The sequence below is a fragment of the Parasteatoda tepidariorum genome, chromosome 11 (genome assembly GCF_982258835.1).
Source record: "Parasteatoda tepidariorum strain Cologne lab strain chromosome 11, Ptep-v5.0, whole genome shotgun sequence".
In the NCBI taxonomy this organism is placed as follows: Eukaryota; Metazoa; Arthropoda; class Arachnida; order Araneae; family Theridiidae; genus Parasteatoda; species Parasteatoda tepidariorum.
Window position 1 is genome coordinate 88,819,439 of NC_141765.1, and position 23,227 is coordinate 88,842,665.

The 23,227-nt window shown below is 28.1% G+C and overlaps 1 protein-coding gene across 2 annotated transcripts; it reads left to right on the top strand.

Annotated features, from left to right (window-relative positions):
* Positions 1–5,705: 5,705 nt before the first annotated feature.
* Positions 5,706–22,785, top strand: LOC122269023 (uncharacterized). Of its 2 annotated transcripts, XR_015430404.1 has the most exons (3): positions 5,706–6,157; positions 20,702–20,828; positions 22,695–22,785. XR_015430404.1 is itself a non-coding variant. In XM_087154949.1 (2 exons), exons 1-2 carry the CDS (start codon positions 5,836–5,838, stop codon positions 20,704–20,706), a joined length of 327 nt encoding a protein of 108 aa, XP_087011075.1. In that variant the 5' UTR covers positions 5,706–5,835; the 3' UTR covers positions 20,707–21,314. The 2 variants fall into 2 exon arrangements, 1 of the variants encoding a protein (XP_087011075.1); XM_087154949.1 differs by lacking the exon at positions 22,695–22,785 and having other exon boundaries at positions 20,702–21,314.
* The last annotated feature ends 442 nt before the right edge of the window (positions 22,786–23,227 follow it).

The following is a 23,227-nucleotide window of genomic DNA, read 5'->3' on the forward strand; positions in this document are numbered from 1 at the left end:
TTTTTTACTTTGTTTTAATTTATTAAAAACTTTTTGGATGAGACTTCTAATAATTTAATGAGTTTTTATTACTGATTTTAAATTTATAAATCTTGTTGTTTTTATTTTTAGAAATAAAGTTAAAACAAAATTTATTTTTGTCATTTGGATTTGGACATAAGTCAATCAACTTTGTTTATACAAAAAATTTTTAAAGGTTTGCGTATTTTATTCATTTTTTTAAATCATTTAGCACTTCGTTTTATTAGAGAGTATAATAATTTTTTTAAAAAATATTCTTTTCATATTAGTATTTGTTAATTAGCTAAATATATTATCGAATATCAAAATTTTTTTATTTTTAAGAAGTTAAATTTTACTTTGTTTTTCGTTCATAATTTGGTCATTATTTAATTTAATTTAATTATTTATCTGAAATGATAAGGTCCCGCAGTGGACTGATCGTTACGACACGGTTCCCTGCAGATCACCGAAGTCAAGCATCACTGGCTGCGGTCAGTGTGCGGGTGAGTGACTACTTGGATCAGTCTGCGTAGGGACCGAGGGTGTGTGGTATTGGTCCTCGTTAAACTGTTCCACCGTAAAGTGCTCGATTTCGCGAGCAGGTCGTCGAGCTACCGAAGCAGGGGTGCCATCCTCTCTGCAGAGGATCAAAATTGTGATGGCATGTCTTCGCATAGATTTTTATTCAGTCTATGATTATATTATTGATGTAGATTCCAAGGTGAACGCAACTGTATTATGAAATCTTCAAAAGAGCGTAATTTACGATCACATTGCACGATAAAATAAGCATGTTCCATTTTATAATAAATGAAGATGCAATAATCATTACTTCTGATTTCTTATATTAAAAAGAAGAAAATAAATTTTACTTAAGCAAAGACGTCATCGTCTTGGGTGACTTATCTGATAATTGCACGAAGGCATATTTTCAAGATCCATTCTCGAAGATATTTCACACCAAAATGTATTCAAATATTTCAGTTAATGCACGATTTCTGCAATTTGTGCCTGAAAATACTGTACAATATTTGAATGTTTTAAATATCGGACATTAACGTAAATAGCAACACTGATTTAACATAGGATTCACTGTAAACTGAGCAAAATTTCCCCCTATAAGCTAACAGTTATTAGAACAGTTAACTTCGTGACGTCATAAAATGCAAAAAGCGTGTATTATCCATGATTAGAAGGGGGAAAACTCGTGCAGTCGCTAAAATAAGCAAATGCAACAGGTCTGCCACTTACGGGTGATTGATGGCAACAAATGGCGATGCAGGTTGTTGCGCCTATTATCCCTGAAATGGAGGTTCTTCGCTTTTTTTTTATTATTATTATTATTGTTATTTACATAGTTCACTTTTAAAAAAAAATTAAAATAATTAATTTATTTAGGAAATGAAAATATGTATTAAAGAATACAGATATTATAAAATAGCACGCCGCTATCTGGATATATATATATATATATATATATATATATATATATATATATATATATATATATATATATATATATATATATATATATATATATATATATATATATATATATATATATATATATATATATAATATATATATATATATATAAATATATATAATATATATATATATATATATAATATATATATATATATATAATATATATATATATATATATAATATATATATATATATATATATATATATATATATATATATATATATATATATATATATATATATATATATATATATATATATATATATATATATATATATATATATATATATATATATAGATGGATAAACATCAACAGCAAACATATTACATTTAATTCAATGAATGCAAAACAAGGCAAACACGTGCATAACCCTTTTCAACGAATTCATTACTAATCAATGAATTTTACTTTCGTAACTTATTTATTATTTGTAACTTATCTATTACGTATGATTATAGATTCAATTTCAAGTGATAGCATCTAAGCATTTAATGTCTGAAGCACCTGAGCCACACCTTGAAAAAAAAAACCAGTTGACGATTGAAATAATGATAAATGGCTGTGGTTTAAGCTTTTTTTATTTTATTTTATTAAATCGTTTCTTTTTAATAATAAATGTCAATTAGATTAATTCACCCATCTTTCTATGAGCAGTTTTAGAAGTTGTAATTAAATTTCAAAGTTTATTTATTTAAATTATTATTTACATTTAAAGCACAGGATTATTAAAGAAACCTGAAAGTGTATGAACGCAATATATATACTTTAATGCAAAATTCTTGATTTTCTGTTGAAAATTTTTCAATACTTGTTTTAAAAAAAATGTTTTTGCTGTACAAACATAGTCAGTTTTAGTCATATTGTACGCAAATACAGGGGTTGTCCAAAATAATGTAAACACTTCTATATTAACTCATCTTTTATTATTTTTCAAGAAATACTTAAAGAATTATTTTAAAACTTCAGAAGTGTTTAACTCATGCGATTTCTCATACATATCAATAAAGTTTATAATTTTTGAGGGACCGGCAATGAATTACGAACGAAAATAAATGCTTTTGAATACCCTATGCTAAAAAATGCAATGATAAGCTTTTACTTCCTATCAGTTACGCTGATTATCACATCATATACAGATTTTCGCAAACTTAGCTTAAACTTAGCTTCATGGAAATAAAGACATTTTTTTGCAAAACTAATTTTTTTATTTACGTTTTCTTACTATAATTGCAGAAATATTCAACATATTTAAGCACAATTCTTAGAATCATTTTTAATTAGTAATAAAAATGTAATTTCAAAATTTTAAAAATATTCGTTAGAAACTACGCAAGATATGAGTATTTAAAGTAATCATTTCATACGGAGCAGGCACAAAAAAAAACATTTTTTTGTTTTTATATATATAATTTTGTTTAGTAACTTATGAAAAAAGTCCAATTTGAATGTCTCATTTAGTTTATTCTTATCTCGCCCCGCCCTATTTTAGGGCATACGAGAGTTGATACATACACAAATGATACATTAAAAATATGTAAATCTCTAAAAGTTACATCAACAGTGAATATAAAAATCTGAATATCTAAAATAATGTTCAGTACAATTCTATAAAACAAGTTAAAACCAAATAAAATAATAAAGTAGTAAAAAGGTTAAAAAAAAAAAAAAAACACAAAATCACCCAAAAACCAATAAATGTTAAAACTTTGCAGGAACATGCAAAACAGTGATAAAATATAGAAGTTAAAATTCGATAAAGAGGTTAAAAGGCAGAACAAGTTAAGAATCAAAACAATCAGTTAAAAGTTGATAAAAACAATGCTTGTTAAATTAAAAATTTATAAAAACAATACAAGTTAAAACGTAGAGAAGTTTAAAATGAAATTAGATAGATACACAAGACACCAGCAATAGTGTTCGCAGGCTCCGAGCATAGTTAAATGTGGTTCAGAGTGTCCTCCAATGTTACCTTTATAATTTGTTTAACTATTTTTCTACAGACCAACTTAGCAAAGCATTGGTGCAAATTTTGTCCTGCAAAATGGTTTCCACGGAGTGTCTGGAAGTGTGGGCAGTTCAAGATCAAGTGTTCGATTGTCTGATTGTCCCCACAGTAGGTACAATTTGGGTTCGAACTATTAGTAAGAAAACGTAAATAAAAAATAAAAAAAATAGATTTTCTATAAAAATGTCCATATCTCGATTAATATTTAGCTAGGCATACAAAATGTTGTGCAGTTATTTCATATTATAATCAACATGAGTTACAAGCTTATCGCTTTATTTTTTTAGCATAGGATGTTCAAAAGCATTTTGTTGCCGGTCCCTCAAACTTTAAAAAGCTTTCAACATTGTTGATATATGTATGAGACGCTTCGAAAGTTTTAAAATAATTTTCTAGGTATTTCTTGAAAAAATGAGATAGTATGGAAGTGTTTCCATTAATCCCTGTTAGAAATTAAAAGATTGCGCAAGTTTGAGAGAAACATTGCAAAGATGCATTTATTACAACGTGGAGGTAGCTGGTTCGAATCCCACAGTATCCTAACATGTATGTGTGTGCTGTTTTTCTCTATCTTGTGCTATTTGTGTATCGACTTGATAAGGGCATACTAGATGAATTTTATAATGAGCACTTAAGCCTGAGTATGTGTGTAACAATAAATAAATAAATAGATGCATACAGGTTGCGGATCCAGATACAGTGGAATTTGAACCCGCTACCTCTACGCTTCCATTTGAGAATATTGGGACAGTCTGATGTAGTAATTTTACTTTCACTTATGTAGTATTTATTTAAGCTACTGCTTTAGTTCAGCTTTTTCCAGTTATTTGTTGTTGTTGTAGTTCATTTATGTCGCACTGGAGCTGCACAATGGGCTATTGACGATGGTCTGGGAAACATCCCTGATGATGATCCAAAGACATGCCCTCACAATTCCCCTGCTTCGATAGCCCAACGTTTTTGCGTCATTTTAAACTTTGCTAGCACTGTTAAAATTGCCGAATTTTGTCTAAAATTACCTGATTTTACCGAAATTAACTAACAAACATCATGGTAATAAAAACGATATTTTATTGTTTATTTTACCAAAAAGTCATTACCAAAGCGCTTTGGTAAAAGTTACCTTGTTTTTTGGTGTTGCTATAGAATCCGAAATGCGGTAAATTTGACAGTATCCTGGTGGTTTTGATTACACTTTTCTTCTCAGTGAAGTTGCAACTAAGTAAAAAAGTTTTTCAGTAACTTTTCCAGTAAAGTACAAGTGTGACTACCAAGTGACAAAAGTCAGTGAAACCATTTTTGACTTTTTAATGACGTCACTATAACAGTCTGTACTATTTAGGTAATTCATGATAAGTATCTGTCTCTTATAGATTTATTCAATTCAATTTTATACGCTTATCTATACGAACATCTCAAATATCTACTTTTAGGAATGGATATTTAGAGTAATTTCAGGTGTTCAAAACTGAAAAAGATGACTCAGAGGAACACTAAAATATCATGAACGGACTCCTCTTTCAATATTTTGATGCAGTCCTTAAACTATGGTTTAAAACAGAAAAAGATGACTCAGAGGATGATGACTGAAATATCATCAACGGGCCACTTTTTCACTATTTTGATGCAGTCCTAAAACTATTACTTCAAACTGAATAAAAAATATTGTTTTTAAGAAAATGAATATCAGGGAGACATATTTTTTCGCTGTCGAATTTAGTTATTTCATTTTGATTTGAAATATCATTTTTTTAAAAAATTTTTAAGAAACGAAAAATTTAATTGATTAATCATAATTATAATTACAGGTTATTTCTAACTATAATTACAGGTTTTGTAGATCATTACGTAACTCTCTCGGAACCTCTTTTACCTTTCAACCAAAACCCAGGGTTCCGCGAAACATCTTTTGGGCTGCTATAAAAAGAAAATAGCTGATTAAAATGTATTATAGGCCAATGAAATAGAATTGAGGTAGTGCGCAAATAAATTATCGCACTTTATAGAAAAACTTGCCTTAATAGCTTATGACCATTATTATCTCTTTTTGCTGCGCTATGAAATGGCTATTTAACAGACGTGGGCGTAGAAACGCATTGATAATAGCAGCAGCCAATGAAACCCAATCCTCTAAGCTCCGCCTTCTCTCCAACCCATTACTGAAGTCAATCTCAGCTTTTTCGACTGACGACGTATCGCAGAGTCTTTTATTTCGATGGAGGGTCAAATCAACGCTCGTAACAAAAATGTTCGCGATGATTTTTGATAAAGATTGTTTTTGGTATTCGTGAATTTTATGCCATATTATCAGGTGAAAATGTAGATGAGTGAGTGACAATGTCTTCCGAAAATTCACCAAGCAAAGCTCCATCTGATTTTTCCGAAAATCTTTATGACAGTTCAGAACACGAAGAAAATGGTACAGATGAATATTTTAAACCTATAAAAAAACTTCGAATGATTCAAGAAATAGCTCCCCCACCTAAACCGATCACTTCATTTCTGATTCGAGATATTTTAAATCCCAAATCCAATGAAAGAAATATTGTTCGACCATGGGATTTGGAACGTTCTACTAGTGAATCTCCATTAGATGCACTTTTTGAAATGACTAATAAAGCTTTTGAAGGACTTGAGGCTGATGATCATAGAAATTTAGGTAGGATTTATTTTTATTAATTATCATCCTGCATGGCTCATTTATTTTCCCCTCATTCATACTTCCATAATTTGTAAAACATTTCATTAATTACTTTAATGAATAACAAATTTTTCAGTTTCAACGTTTTATTCATGTGAATAATATTCGATATCCTTTTAAAAATATTATTAGTATTGCATAGATGATTCATAATTTCTTTGGTACTATTTTAAAAAATTTATACAGATATTGTTATAATTTTTGAATTAAAATTTTGGTGTTCTAGAAGGATGTCCATTAACTAAAGGGATCATTATAAATTATTGTAAAATATTACCACACATACCTTTAAAAAATATTTTTTATAACCAAACGAACGTGCCAAAAATTGTTTTTACCCTTTTTTTTTAAATAAAATTTAAATAAAACGGTCATTTCACAAATGGTAGCAATATTGTCCGGAAGTTTTTTTTTTAAGTGTTCATGTCTAAAAATGTTACAGTAATAAATTTATTTTAAAAAAAGTAAATGCTTTAAAATAATTTATTCATCCTAAAAATAATTTTTCAAGTATTTTTTAATACTTTCTGAAATATTTTTGTTACAATATTTGAATATTTGAATATATTTTGAAATATTTTTGTTACAAAATGCCATATTCTTTCATGTGAAATCATATAAAGTAACCTATAATGAAACCTTGCGCGCGTAACGTACTCAACGCAAATTCCCATAAATTTATAACAATGCAAATGTTATTATACTTTATTTAAGTAGAAAAGTATAAGTAATGAGTGACATATATTAAATTAGTTCCCAAATATATCTGAATATTTTAAGTATATCACGTGCTATAAAATCAAATCAATTCAAATACAGTCGTTTAACTGCGTTTCGAATTCTCGAATAACCCGCTTTTAAAAATAAAATTTAGTTAAATGAAAAAAACTTATTTGAAATTCCACCCGATTATTTATGGTTGTCGCTTAATTGCCCAATGAAGAGATTATATTATTTTAGAAATTGCTAAAATGGATTTCGGTTAAGAAGAGAATACTTGTTCAATAGGGACTTCCTATTGAACAAGAGTTAGTTTGAGCACCATTTAGAATAGAATGAAACTGTGTTCTTGGAAAAGAAATGCACTATTCATAACAATTAGTTCATTAATTTTACAAAATTGACCCTCTAGTTATTTATTTATCATTACACTGACTTTATTCCCTCAAAGCCTTATTACATAACATTTCAAAGTAAAATTTCGTAAATACGTAAGTAATCGAATAGCCCACTTATTTGAATACCTTTAAGCAGAAGTTCTTTAGAAGAATAAAAAAGAATCATGTTCTAAAAATGTTAGAATGTTAAAAACAAAATGTTTTATTTTGTTAAAATGTTGTCGTCTTTCCACTTTTTTTTCACCACTTAGGTGGAACAATTTTTTCAGAATTCTTTTCGAACAATTTATTGCTGCTCTCAACTTATGTAACAAATATATACATGACAACAAATTAAGCACATAATAACAAATTTACATTACAAAATTACAAATTTATTGGAAGAAAAGTTTCATTTTCACAACAATATTCGAAATAACAAAATATTAATTGTTGCATTTCCACAACATTGTGAAATATAATGATTCAATTCAATACAATGAAACACATTGAGTATCACTGTATAGTAGAATGTTTGTTCAAAACACGAATTGTTTTCATTTTTGTCTTATTGATTCTTTTAAGTAAAATACTATAGGAATATTTATTTTTAAACCATACATCAAAAGAATTATATATTTAATTATAAACTATTTGAAACAGTTTATGTGTGTTTTATTTTTTTTCAAGACTTTTTTCTCTTATAAACAAGTTAATGAAAAATATTTATTCCTGTTACAAAGTCTTCATCAAAACTGGTAAACTTTTATATCTTGTGAATAAATGTTTTAAAAGCGACAATGATATAAATAACCTGTTAAGAAAATTGCTTTAATCGAAGAGTTGAACAGTTAAAAAATGTAGCTTAAAAGACGTCTTATGAATCTTATGAAAAATATTTCGACAAGCATTTATTGAGATATTACTGCAATGAATATTATTTAAATTATTCACAAATTTTACTCATTTTAGAGCTTGTGGTTACCTGAACTACTAAAATAAGGCACAAAACTATTGAAACTATTGATAAGTCAATATGAATTATCAATATTTTAATTTGACCAAATTTATTTAGCAAGTGAATGAAATTTCTATAGAATTTAATATATCATTTATAATAGTTCATGAATATTTACTAGACAACTCTCTTGTTAAAAGACGTTCATATACATTTTGTTCTAAGACGTTTATAAACATGCGAGCGTGATATACTGACGTTATTTTCTTATGCAAAATTTAATTTTTTGAACAAGTAAATGAAAATTTATTATTTATTCTATTCTATTGTTATTAATCTAGCAGTACATAAAAAGTTGAAAATAATACGTACTTTGTTGGGAAAGCTTTACATTTGTTTAACTGCTTCAATATATAAAAATAGCGAATTAAGTTCGAAGAAGTTTAAATATAGATGAAATTAAGTAAAGTTTTATTAATTAAAGTCCACATAAAATTTAGCTGTGAATTATAATTTTATTATTAAGAAAATACTTTACACATTTAATGCACAATAGAATTGTTATTATTTTAAAATAAAAATAAGATACAGTTTTTTTTTTCACATTGAGAAACCAATAAATAATTTTCTTAATATTTTGAATAAATAGGATATTTAAATATATATTAAATATATTAAAATAATAGAATATAGGATTTAAATAATAGGATTTTTTTTTATACTTTACTTTTTATTTTTGTAGTTTTAAATTTTGTTAGCAAAATTGTTGATTTAAATTTTTATACAAAAGTGGCTCTATATATTTTTTGTGAAATTAAATACGTATGAAATATTTCAAAATAGATTTCAATATTATAATAAAGTTTATTGCATTTTGCTTAAAACATGAGAATTAAATACAATGTAAAAAATTCCGGATTCAATTATGATAAAATGCCTACTAGCACTCAGGGTGCTGCTACTTTTTACCGTAAAATTTTACGAAACAAAACAAAATTAATGTATGTACCATACATTTCGCAGCAATATTGAATAAAATTACTAAATCACCGTAATTAAGTAAAAAATACAGCAAAAATGGTGTGAAATTTTACGGTAAAAAAGGGTTTTACAAATTCTGAGGGTGCCAAGTGGAAGTTCTTTTTACCGTAATTTGATCCAGAATTTTTTTACGCTGTAATAAAAAAAAGATTTTTTTCATACAAATATCTAGAAATACAAAACAAAAATCGTTAAAGAATGTTGTTTTAATGGTGTCCTAAATGTAGGAAATATGGGAGGCAGTAAGAAAGAACGAAGGAAAATCGCAAACGAAAACTACAAAGGAATAATGAAAAGTTGTGTAAAAACTGCGTTTTTCAAGTTAGAAATTTTCTCAAATAATTTTTATGTTATATTTTTTAATTTAGCATAAATAGGTCTCGAATATCTAGTATTATTAACATCCTGTGCATTTGACTGTACGACAAGGACACAACTAAAAAAATATTGGCATAATAAATTATATTTGCAGTACGGGTATTTACGGTAATTAAATCATGTGCTTGATCATTTTTCTGTTCGTCATAGCAATGATATGTTGGAAGTTCTTCTTTCGTTTAGTAAAAATGCAATGCTAAAAAATAAATTTATCAGAAAGTCATATAGAAGAATAACGATAACATTACCCTCCTTCAAAAAGTAGACCGTAATTCGTAAAGTTTCCGCATAGTCCAGTTTCTTTAAGGGGACACTTCACGATGAAAAACCCAAAAATCGACCAAATTATACTTTTTTCAATTTTTGTTTCAAAAAATAATAGTTATATCTAGCTACAATTTAAAAGAAAATTTTTTCAATTTCTGTCATTTTTTGCAAAGTTATAAGCATTTCAAAATTTGTAAACAAGGTTATGTAAACTGTCTGTTTTTATAGTTATACTGTTTTTCTCAATGTTGTTTTTTACGATAATATTCAAACTTCAAAAAGTTCCTTGCGCATGAGTTTTGAATAAATCTTTTTTTTTTTTTAATATATATGAATGGTTTAATGTTCCGTAACCAATGTGATATAAATAAAAGCTGAATACTCACTGAATATTTTTTAAATTACTTTAAATTGTTATTTAAATTTCAATTTTTACAAATTATATAAATACTATGATATTTTGATTTTTTATTTGTTTAAAAATAAGTGCTAAGTTGTTCAAACATATTCAATTTTATTTATACTTATTCAAACTGTAATATAAATGAGTTTCATACAGCTACGATAAAAACTCATGCCCAAGAAACATTTTGAAACATTGGAACATTTAGTAATTTAACTTGCGGATAAATTATTAAAAAAATTATAACTTTTCAACAAATTAATATTTTTGCTTCAAATTTTGGGAATATCTTTCTAAATGCTTTGTTCACAATCTATGAAATTTTCATTAAAATTGGTTGATATTTAAAAAAAATGATTTTGAACCTGAAGTGTCCCCTTAAAACCACCGTTACCCGGTAGTTCTAAAGAAATTATTATGAAATAGAATGACCATGCTTTTTAGATTGACTATGCTTGTTAACCATGTTTTCTGGTATAGTTTATTTACACTATATTTTGAAGAGACTTAATATATTATTGCGGAATCTAACTATTTTTAATTATTTCTTTTCCTGTTATAATTAAATTTATATTTCTTTTTCTGTACAGTAAAAAGTTGCATGTATCTTAACACCAAAAATCTTACTTTGCATTAAAATTCCTATTCACTAAACCAGGGAAAGTTCCTGGTGTAGTCCTTCTTTTACACTACTTGAAGTAAAGCCACCATGTTTGTTATTCAGTAACATTAAAACTACAGTAAAAGATATGATAAGAATCAGTAAAGAAAATTGAATTTAGCCTGTTAGAATCTTTTAATCTGGAGAATCTGAAAAATATGGTCCCCATAGTTAGGTCTGGAGAGCGATTCAAAGTTTAAACCCCTTCATGTAAATTTTATTTTTCGCGTATTTCTCCATATCCCAAAAAAGTTTTTAAGCAAATTGAAAAAATTTTGAGCGCAATAATAAGATTTGTTTATCCAAAGATAATTCTTAGCAAAAAATCTATTTTATCAATTATTATTATTTTTCTGTTTTATTAAATATTCGTCAAAAAAATTTTGAATTGTAAGGTAGACAATTTTTTACATAATTTTAAGTACGTAATTTTACATGGCAGAAAACGAAATTGGCTGAATTTTTCTTCAGAAATCGAATATGAAATACCTGACTTTTTCGAAGTTCAGTTTCTCAGAAACTATTTAACCGATTTTGCTCAAGTTTCGTATTTTACCATGTAAAATTATATTCTTTAAAATGATGCTAAAAATGGTATACCTCACAGTTCCAATTTTTTTTTCCATTCTTAAAAAAATAATAAATGTTTTCTAAAAGTTATATTTTCCTTGAAATTGTGTTTGGAAAAAAGTATTTTATAATTGTGTGCAAAAACTTTTCAATTCACTTTAAAAGTTCTCCAGATATATCGAAATATACAAAAAGTAAAATTGTCATTAAGGGAGTCCAAACTTAGGAGCTCTCTCCTGACTATACTATTGGCACCATATTTCCCAGATTGTGGCTATATTTTGGGGGTTAGAGTCTGTTTTTACTATTTTTAGCTCACTTTACACTTAAATTGGGGTTTACTTTTGTTTGTGTTTAAATTTTAATAGTTTCTTTTTAAATCACTTAAAGTGGATATATCCGTCAATATGTTTGTTAAATTTACAAAACCAAACCTTCATATGCTCAGCAGGTACAGAATAATTTTTTCAGGGTGTCTGATATAATGTATTTTGGTTTTAATATTTCTTACTAATCTCTTATCATAATTAAATGTTCAGCAAAAAACTGTAATTAAATGAAGCTAATTCACATATATTTGCAGAATAATCAGTCTAGTATTTCTTTTGTAAAAGCGATAAAGCAAATTAAAAAATTTCGGCTGATGTCGCCTTTATTTTGTACTCTCATGACAGCATGCTTTATTCTTATTACAGTACACCTTTAGGTTAATTAGAAAATCTTTGCTCAAACAGCCTAAATTCAGACAGGCTATTTGCTTAAAATTATGTTCATATTAAAGTGGTAAAGTAGACAGCTTTTGTTGCTTTAATGAATGTTTACATTTGGATAACTTCAATGAAAGATTTAAGACAGCTGTGGTTGCTCAGGGATAGAGTGCTTTCCTCAAAATGAGATGACCCGGGTTCGAATCCCTGAGATGGCTGATCAATAAGAATTACAAACCCGGCTCGCACCGACCACAGTGCGGACATAAAATATCCTCTGTGGTAGACGGATTATGGTACCTTTGCAGTGCGGCCAACCGGATAATTTTTCATGGTTTTCTTCTGCATGTCCAATACTTGATCCAGGGGTTCCCTTGTCTTCTGGATTGGGTTAAAAGTTACAAGGTTACTGAGTTAAACACTGGTAGTCGTAAACTCAAAATTGAGTTGACTGTTCAACGACGATTATAAAATATAAGACACTCAGGAAATGAGTAATTACATTTATTGATTTCATACATTTATTGATTTCATGCATTTATTTATATATCATAAATTCATATATCATAAATTTACCATACTTTCATACATTTATTGATATTTTAGTGAGTTTAGCTTTCTATAGATTTTGGAAAAATAATTTTTTCATTATTACTATTTAATTATTTTATGCCAGAATTTATATTTCCTGGACTCACGTGGGCAATCAAGGTAATAAATTAGCTGATAAATCTGAAAAAGACGCCATCAACACAGGATTGCAAGCACTTCTGCCGATATTATGCATAAAATCTTTATCTAAGCTAAATATTACAGACCAGAATCAGGACAGAATATCAGAGCCCTGATTCGAAAAGTTTCGCTGGTTCCACAAGCTTGGCAAAGAGAATTCTTTTTTATGGCCCTTTTAATGAAGAGGTTTAAAATCAAACAAATGTGCTGTTTTACATTACACCAGCCACAACGTGTAATATAAAAACATCATTCCAAAGGCAACGACATGATAGAGGGGACTATTATAAAAAAAAAAGACAATAAATCTAATAAGAATATCAAGAACTCTTTTCATCGTAATAATAATAAAAACTTAAATGGCTTAATAAATATAATTAAGCTACACATCGAAATCAATAAATAAATAAATAAATAAATAAATAAATAAATAAAACTACCCCCCCAAAAAAATAATATATATATATATATATATATATATATATATATATATATATATATATATATATATATATATATATATATATATATATATATGTAACATAAAAAGCTTTTATTAATCTTTTTATGTTAGTTTCTTTGCTATGAAACAACTCCTACTTTATTCCTAATTAATTATTCTATTCCAAATTCTTTCTCACACTTTTAAAAGCCACATCCTGTTCTTAAATCTATTTTTGGCTCAACTATGCATTTAATTAAGAGCAGGACATATCTCCCTATGCTCTGTGTGGGAAACGTTACTCCAATTGAAATAAACTTGCTAAAATGTATAATTACTTGTTGTGTAAGTTGATACCCTCTTAAAAATGAGCTCCATTTTGTCAAAATAGTTTCATTACCCCCTTTATAAGGGCTGCTAAAGTGGACAATCAAATTGATTAAATTGGCCAACTTAACAGGTTTCTCAGTATAATAATTTTTAGAATTGTGCATATCTTTTATCTAATTCTATGATTGATCTATTTCATCAAAAAATGTAGTAAGATTATTTATCTTCCTTCCGGAAACGTAACATATATTTGTACTTACTTCGAAACAATAATTAAGTTTACATTGTAATAATAATTTTAAATGTTCCCGAGCTGCAATTTCTCATGAAAATGTTTACGTATTGCGACGGTAGGTATTCTTTTCAGCATTCATGTCAATTTCAGAAGTCCTCGTTAAATTTTGAGGTAAGATTCAAATATTTTTCAAGGCGAAGAATTAAAGTAGAAATTCATTATTAATTACGACATAAAATTTAAAACAGAAATAAAATACAGTCGAGCTCACTTATAACCAACAATACTTACTCGTTATAACCAAGTGTTTGCAAAAAATGGCTATTCATTTACATTAACTAACTAATAAATATAACACTTATTTTATTTTGTTCAATTCAAAACAAGTTTGTTTTTGTCTTATTATAGTGGATCAATGATCTGAAAAACTTTTCTTTTAGGGGATAGCATCCATTACAATTTCCTCAAAACACAAACATACAGGTGATTATCAAAATAATGGAAACACTTGTGAATAAAAGGGACATTTAAGAATTCGCTTCATAAGCATTAAAATATAATCTTAGCTACCAGTTTTTTTTTAATATAAAAAGTACATATATTAGGTGGTATGAGAGAGCTTTAGCGGAGTTACCTACGTTTTGATTTTTTGTCAGAAGCGTAAAATGTCAGACCTCACAGATTTTCAGAGATTGTAGGAGCCCGACTAGTTGGAGCAACACTGACCGAAACATCCCAGCTTTTAGGCGTTTCTAGAGGTACGGTGTCTAAATTCATTACAGCATACACACAGCTCGGAAAGACAAGTTTAACAAAGCAAAATAGTGAACGGAAGCTGAGTGAAAGAGACCGACGGGTATTGAGGCGGATTGTAATGTCTAAAAAGAAAACAACTGCAGCCACAGTGACCACAGAGCTCAATCAGCATCTGGATTCTCCAGTGTCAACAATTACAGTTAGGAGATACCTTCATAAAGAGAACATTTACGGCAGAACAGCAATTCCCAAGCCTTCAAAATCTAGGGTGTTTCCATTATTTTGATAACCACCTGTAACTACTTATCTTTTTCACAAAATATTACTCGCTATAACCAGGGTTTGCTCATTAAAAGCGATCCAATGTACTAACCAAGCATTTCTTCTTTAAATCCTCCAAAAATAAAGGCTCGTATGAGCTACTGCTTTTTTTTATTTTTAAATACAGTTTAAATTGTATGAATTGTATGTTGTTTCAAGACTTTTAAACATCTTGATGAAGCCATTAATGCTTTGCCCCTTTTTAGGGACAGTTTTAAAATGTATCTTACGAATATAGAGGTATTATTATTTTAGCATAAATTTGACAAAAATCATTTTCAAGTAATGTTAACATATTTAGTTAAGGAACTTTCCCATACACCACCAAATGGTACAGTTACGCAACACTCAAATGTTTTTGTAGTTGCAGAAACATTGCAAATAACTTCTCTGTTAATTACAAAGACGTTAAAATGTCAGCGTCTTGACAAAAAAAAGAAGAAAAAGAAAAGAAAGGAGCAGAAAGAAAACAAAAAACATTTTATTGTAACTTAAAACATCACAAAAAGATAAAAGATGCTTGCTTACTAAAAGGTATTAGAAATCTGATGTCACTATTTGATTCCAGAAAGCTAATACATGTATCAAATGCAAGGATAAGCATGGTGACCACAAGCTGGAAAATGTAGTCCTATTTCAATCAGGTCGAATTGTCAAAAGTTAGGGCTCTTTGATGTTAAATTCACGTTTTGGGTTTTCGGTCGTAGCCCAATAATTAATAGCGTAATTCAAAAAAAAAAAAAAAAATTCTACACTAATGAAACTCGTATATACTTTTATTCATGAAAAAAATTATTTGTATCAATAATTTCGATATTCTTATTTTTTTTTAGATAGAAACTATTTTACTTTAAACTTATTTTACTTTAAAAATTTTGAATTCAAAGGTACATAAATTTTTACATCTTTTTAAATAAAAAATGCAAAAATTGAACAAAATACATAAATTTTATAAAAATTAAAAAAACGTATTGCGAATTTCTCAAAACTTTTCGACCAATTTGTTCAAATTTTGTATTTTGTTATTTAAATTGAATAATTTTATATGAAGAAAAAATCTGCAAGGTTTACAATTCAAATTATTAAATAAAATAATTATTATAATCACTTTTTCTATGTAACTATTTTTGGATTAGCGAGTTTCATAATTGAAGGCAAGAATTAGCTAGTTTCAGACCTACGACCAAAAACATAAAAAGAATGTTAAGGAACCTTTAACTTTCGACCTCTCTCATGATTTAACTAGTGGGATAATATTTTCCAAATAGCAGCAACCATTTCCCAATTTTGATAGCAAGAATCAAAATTCTTCGAAAGAATACATGATTATTTAGATAGAAGTACATTCTATTTTCTGATTCTTTATCCTAATTAACAGTTAGCAATGACTAATTAGCATATTTGAGTCATTGTATAACCTCTTCGAACCATTAAGGTTGGTTTTTATTTAAAAATTATTCTTGGGGATATTTTTCTTTTGCTAGCAGTACAATGAATTTTGGTGCTTTCTAGAAGAAAAAAAACCTTCTTGCATTAAAGATAGTAGTATTTTCATATACATAAAATAAATAAATTAAGCAAAAAAGAATTGTATTCTTTAAATATTGTACACTTCTTCAGCTGAAGTAGGTGGTTAAAACAATTGTTTGTAGCTTGAATGACATCGAGAAGGCATCATTTTTGAAGAATGTTCTTCAAATGTATATTTTGAGATAAAATATTAAAATAATTAGAAAAATTTAAAAGCAAAAATGCAAATAAATTTCAGAAATAATTTTTTTTTAACTTCTATTTGTTTTAATGATCAAGTCTAATTTTTTACAGTACATTAATATTTTAGTGTTTTACATTAATATTAACTGTTTTATATAATTCCATAAAAAATATAAATTCTTAAAAACATTGATAACACTGTTATAAATTTTGGAAACAATAATATCGTTTAAATTTACTTTAACGTGTTGCTGAATTGAATCATATTATCGCATTTCTTAAATTATATATCATTGTTCAAAATCTCATTCAGCAATTTTGCTCAATATCATAGTTTAATGAACCAAAACTAGAGTTCAAGGCGTGGAAAACTTATTGTTAAATTTTTTAACAAATTCAAATGGACATTAATTATCATTGTTATTCATATTATTGTGTTCTCTTTCCTCATATAGAGTGGTTAATAAATCGATGCAAGCCCTAAAACTAGGGCTACATGTCAGTAAATCAAACAAAAGAAAATTCTAGCATATAAGCTCTGCAAAAAGATTCTAGGAGTTTTATTTATTGTAATCGTCTACGATATTCTTTATACATATGGCTCTTTATAACAGCTTTTTTTTATATCAGGATCTATTCAGTCGATTTGTTTCAAATTCTGTATTATAACATTAAGTTTCATGAAACAATAGTTTCGTAGTATGATAAAATGTCTTTACTTTTTACTCATTTTTTCTTCTATAACTTTATTATATGACATAAAAAGGGTGTGCAGCGAAAAAGGTGTTTTCATGAAAAAAGGGTGTTCTGCAATCAAAATTAAACAGTTTTTCTGCTTACAGTATATTTTTATAATCCATAGGGAAAATATACACTGGAAATTATTATATGTACTAGGAAAAAAAACGCTACTGTTACGAAAATTGCAAACGACATTTATTTAATTTATTTATTTTACAGAAAAGTGTAAAATGATCATCCTCTCACCTTTCTTTTTCTTTTACAACGTTATCTCGTTTTGTTTATAAAGCAAACATTTGTGAGCGACCACCGGCTAAGTTGGATTTAAAAAAAATTCTTTTCTCTTTTTACGAATTCCAACGCACAGTTAAAAAAAATTGCGCTTTCTTGCTACATATCGACCATTCTCTTTTATTTCCTTTCTTGACAGATTACTATTGAAATCAATATTCAGTGTTATCGATGACGTCAAAATCACTTTTTTTTCTGGCATCTTGCAAAAACTTCCGGTTCATTGATAGAAAAAAAACAATCTAGTCTAGATGTGCATTTTATGTGTATTTTAAAGTAATTGCTGAAAATAAAATGAATAAAGGTGTATGTTTATTTCATATTTTAGCTATTTTTTTTATTGCTATGATATGCGTGTACTTGCTTATAACGACAAATGTGAATTGTTGTTATAACGGAATTTTACTGAAGTGGAATTATTTTGCACTAATGTTATTTAATGCGTTTGCTTCTGCCAAACTGAATATTAAAATTGTTACCATGAAGTGCCACGACATCTCCTAGGATTTGATGTAAGTTACCTTTCTTTATTCATTTAAGTAAAAGTCTATGGATTTATGAATGATGTGAGTAATTCTTTTAATTTTACACAAATTAATTCTAATAATTTATTTTCAATGGCATTCCTATATTTTTCTAAGAGTTTTTCCCCAATTTTTTGGGGATCATTCATTTTTGGGGATCTCTCTATTTTGGGGGTCACTCATTTTTGGGGATCACTCATTTTGGGGATCACTCATTTTTTAGGGATCACGCATTGTTCACTCATTTTTTATATTTTTTTTTACTCTAATTTTATTAATGCTAGCAGATTTATAACATATTATATATAGTATAAGCGAAATATTATTTAGGCAAATTTAATGAACTGGTGTGCTTAGAATGTAGGGGTTGCTTGTTATTTAAAACAAACTTAGGGATATTTAAAATTAAGTTGATGAATTATTAAGCTTTAAAAAAAAATTCGAATCACTGTTAAAAAAGGGATTCTCCGCTTTTTTTGACAAATCAGTTTGTTGTAAATGTTTAAGAAACATTTCGTCCAATCGAAAAAAAAAATACTATCGTCACTTGTTAAGAATTTCGGGAAAAGTTAATTCAAGTAATGCAGATGCTTAGAAAATACAAAGAAAAACGCTCTAAACTGGATCCCAAAATGAAATTGATAACATGTTTGTTTTGAAAACTTATGTAAAACTTACTTTGTGAGTAATTAGTAAGTTGTAAATTATGAAAAGTCTTGAATCTGTCGCTAGGTTTCGCTGACATTGTTTACAAGATTAAAAAAATTTGTGCTTTAAAAAAAGGACGCATTTTAAAGTTTATATCATTTCTTGAATAATAAATTCTATTTTTTTAAATAGCAATTTATTAGTTGAACAAGAAATATTTTATATTTTAAGTATCGTGATTCTTCCAACTCAATTCTTTATCACGCTATTGGCGAATTCTTCCTTATGATTTTTTTGCCCATCATTATCCTTAATTTATATCTTTTCAACCGGAATGTATATTCATAAGTGTAATTCAGCTTGAAATGTGAGCAGTTTCGAAAACATTTCAGAGTTACTCTGTGATTTCTTAAAAATTGCTGAATTTCCAAAAATGAGAATGATCATTGACAAAACCTGAACGGTGATTAGGGTGACATCAAAAATTGTTTTTGATATATATAGAAATGTATATGATAGAGGAAAATCTAAATCGTACCACCTTTGACTTCCTAAAAGTGTTGAGGGCAGAATGCGGATAAATTAGGAAGCTTTCCTTACTTGAAGGTCCAGGCAAAGGAATCATGAGTTACGTTTTCATTTAAGTTTATTGGTTTTACAAGTTTTCATCGTAGTATTTCAACATCCTGTATTAGGATATCTAATGTTGCGTGCAAGATGAAAATGCATGAGTTTTGTTACATTCTACTTGTTTCTTTGATTGCTAAGTATTGTTTGAGGCTAGACTTTGTTTAAAAAGTGACCTTTAAATTATACCTCTTGTGAGCTCCTAAATCATATGATACAGGAGCCTATTACAGAGTCCACATTCAGAAATTTAGACTCTTTCAAGTTGGCCAAGAATGCTGGATATTTCAGCTAACCACGACACATAAACTTTGACAAATTCAAGCCCTTTAATCTATTCAAACAGGTAAAAAGTAGTTGAAAAAATATCCTGGGCTGATTCGAATCTAATGACTGAAGCTTGCAATAAGGCAACAATAATGTCATATTTTATAACTTTCGTTGAATAGTCGATCCAATTTTGAGTTTACGATTATCAGTGTTCAATTTCGCAGCCTCGTAATGTTGAACCCAACCCAGAAAGCAAGGGAACTAGCTTTCATGGAGAAATGTTTGATAGAACTAATCTGTGTTGGTTAGCTATGGAACTTTAGATGGAACTAACCGCATATGCGTTACATGGAAAGGAAAAGCACGAAAAACCTTCCACGGTTAGTTCGATAGCTAGGGGATTCTGGCCAATTTTTTTCTACCCCTGACGATATAATTACGTCAGCACTGTGGTCAGTGCGATCCGAATGCACAATCCGTACCAACCAGCCACCGCAGAGATTCGAACTCGGGTCACCTCTCTGGGAGGCGAGTTCTCTGTTCAGGCGGCAAAAATTGAAAATTTGTTCAAGGATTCAAGTGTTCTGGTGTGTGACCCATTGATTCACCAGTTTTCAATGAAACTACAAGTAATCATATGACAGACCAACCTGCTCAGTATTTATAAAAGAGAAAAAAAGCTGAACTCGTGAAAGAAAGCTGGAGATAAAATTGGTTCAAAAAATCATAAACAAGGAATAGAAACAATTTAGGTGCACAGATATTAAACCAAATATATATTTCTTTACAGGATGACGTGATCATTGAAGTTAATCCTGCTTGGTGTATGAGGCTCATTCAGTTGAAGATATGGTGTAATGTTTGCTGTGTGGGACATGGGTTCATGAAAAATAAGCAGGCCAAAAGTTTAAAAAAATGTATGTTGTACCTAAAACATAACTAAACCATATAACTTATTGAATCTAATGATTTATTTCATAAGTAATGATTGTTTTTATAATTATGTTATATTAGTAACTAGTATGTAATACAAGTAATGCTTTCTGGTAACAAATTGTCAAGTTCTCTAGGAACTTTTTTGATTTATAATGCCATTTAATGAACTAGTAACAGTTCAGTACTAAGCACTTGTTTTGGATTATGTAGTACTTGAGATTACTAGTAGCAAACCGTCAAGTTTTCTTTTTTGACTTATAAAACTATTTAATGAACTAGTAACAGTTCATTAACAAAGTACTTAACTCGTAACAGTTCAGTACTAAACACTTGTTTTGGATTATGTAATACTTGAGATTTCTAGTAACAAACTGTCAAGTTTGTTAGCAACTTTTTTTACTTATACCACCATTTAATGAACTAGTAACAGTTCAGTTACCCAGTAATTAATCCGTAACAGTTCAGTGCTAAACATTTGTTTTGGATTACTTAATGTTTAATTATTTCTTCACAAATTATCTAAGTTCAATTCACAAATTATCAATTAAGGGTACGATTTTAGGCAATTGGCTTCCTAAATCGTACTACTTGACGAACATGGTAAAAATAATTAATTTTCAGTACTTACTGCACAAATATTATTACCAAAAATTAATATAAGTGGTTGGATAACTTTATTTTATGATTAAAATATTTCGAATGTAATACTCAGTTGTTTGCGACTAATAAAAAATAAAATGTAAAATGTGGTATAATTCAAGCAACCCTTCTTTAATGCATTGTATAGTTTAAAATACATGTACAGTGAGTAAAAAAAAGTGGACCAGCCTGAATAACTATCGATCTAATGATCGGATGCTCACGTTCTAAAGCTCATTCTTAACATCAAATATGCTAATTAAGTAGAGTAGACGATATTTTAAGTTACGAAATTAAACACAACAACGTATTTTCTCTGAATAAACATACAGTTTTTTAACAGATTCAAATTTCTGACCCCAAGATACGGCGGCAATCTGGGAAATAAGGTCCCCATAGTTTGATCACGAGAGCGATCCAAAGTTTGGACCCCTTAATGTTAATTTACGGTGATTCCACCCAATCGAGGTTTTCCTCGACCCTATAAAAATGATGTTCCTTAAAAAAAGTTTTGGGAAAGGTATTTCAAAAAAGAGAGGGAAATTTGTGGTCAGTAATTTAAAACTGTTTTAAATTATAGTTTAAACTGATGCTTAATGTTAATTGAAAAGTAAAAAACAAAGCTATTTATCTAAAAACAGCAGAACTACAATATATTGGTATAAAGAAATAATTCAATAAGAATCTCAAATTGTGATTGCCCATATGTATCGAAACGAGACAGTCCAAAAGGCTCCTTAAGACAAACATTTAGATTCACAGTTCTTAAATCTGTATAATCATTATAATCTGATAGAAATTCAGAAAGGCTTATTAGCCTCCATTTTTAATTTATTTCATTTTTTAATTTCTAAAAAACAATCCTTAAAATATAAAAAACTTTCATAGTTCATCAGAAAATATATCGATGAAATGTTGTCCTTTTTGCTTCAAGCCATAAGATTTTGTCACGTTCTAGAAAATGATAAAATTTTAGTTAACACTTGTATAGCTTATCGCATTTCACTTTTCTAATAATTCCTTGTGAACAATCCGATAATTTAGTTTTTTTTAATGTATTTAATAAAATATATATTATTATGCTTTTAAATAATAGGCAATGTAACTGAAAATGTTATAGTTAATTTATTTTATTCCCTGTATTATGAACAATATTTCAAAAATATAAATTATTATATTATAATATTATTTAATTTTTTCTTCGGTAGGTATTGTGGAATATTTTAGGAATAAAATGGCTTGAAACCAGCATTCTCTGACTAAATATTCATTTTTTTATCTTTTATTTGTTCAGTTAGGTATTTTTCTGTAATTCAAAAATGAAAATAATAAATATTATTACTATAGTAACTAGTTTTTCTTTCTCAAAATAACTTGCATTTTTTTCACACAACTGGAACAATGCCAATTTTTTCTAATATGAATTATATAGTGGATAAGAGTTTAAACAGGAATGTTCTGAAAAGACCACCCTTAATGTATAATTTTAGAATCTTTTCGAATTTTTAGATTCCATTCCAAAATAATATGCACACTGGGCGCCGCAAATCATTATCTTTTAGAGGAAAAAGACAAAGCAGAAATTCTATCAAAGTTTAACTCACACACATATACGTATATACACACACATATACATGTGCACATCTGAATAAATTGCTCCATTCCTTGGATAAAAAAACAGCACGCCCTTCCAATCTCAACACACTGAAAGTATAACCCTTCATCTGATGAAGTTCTGGTT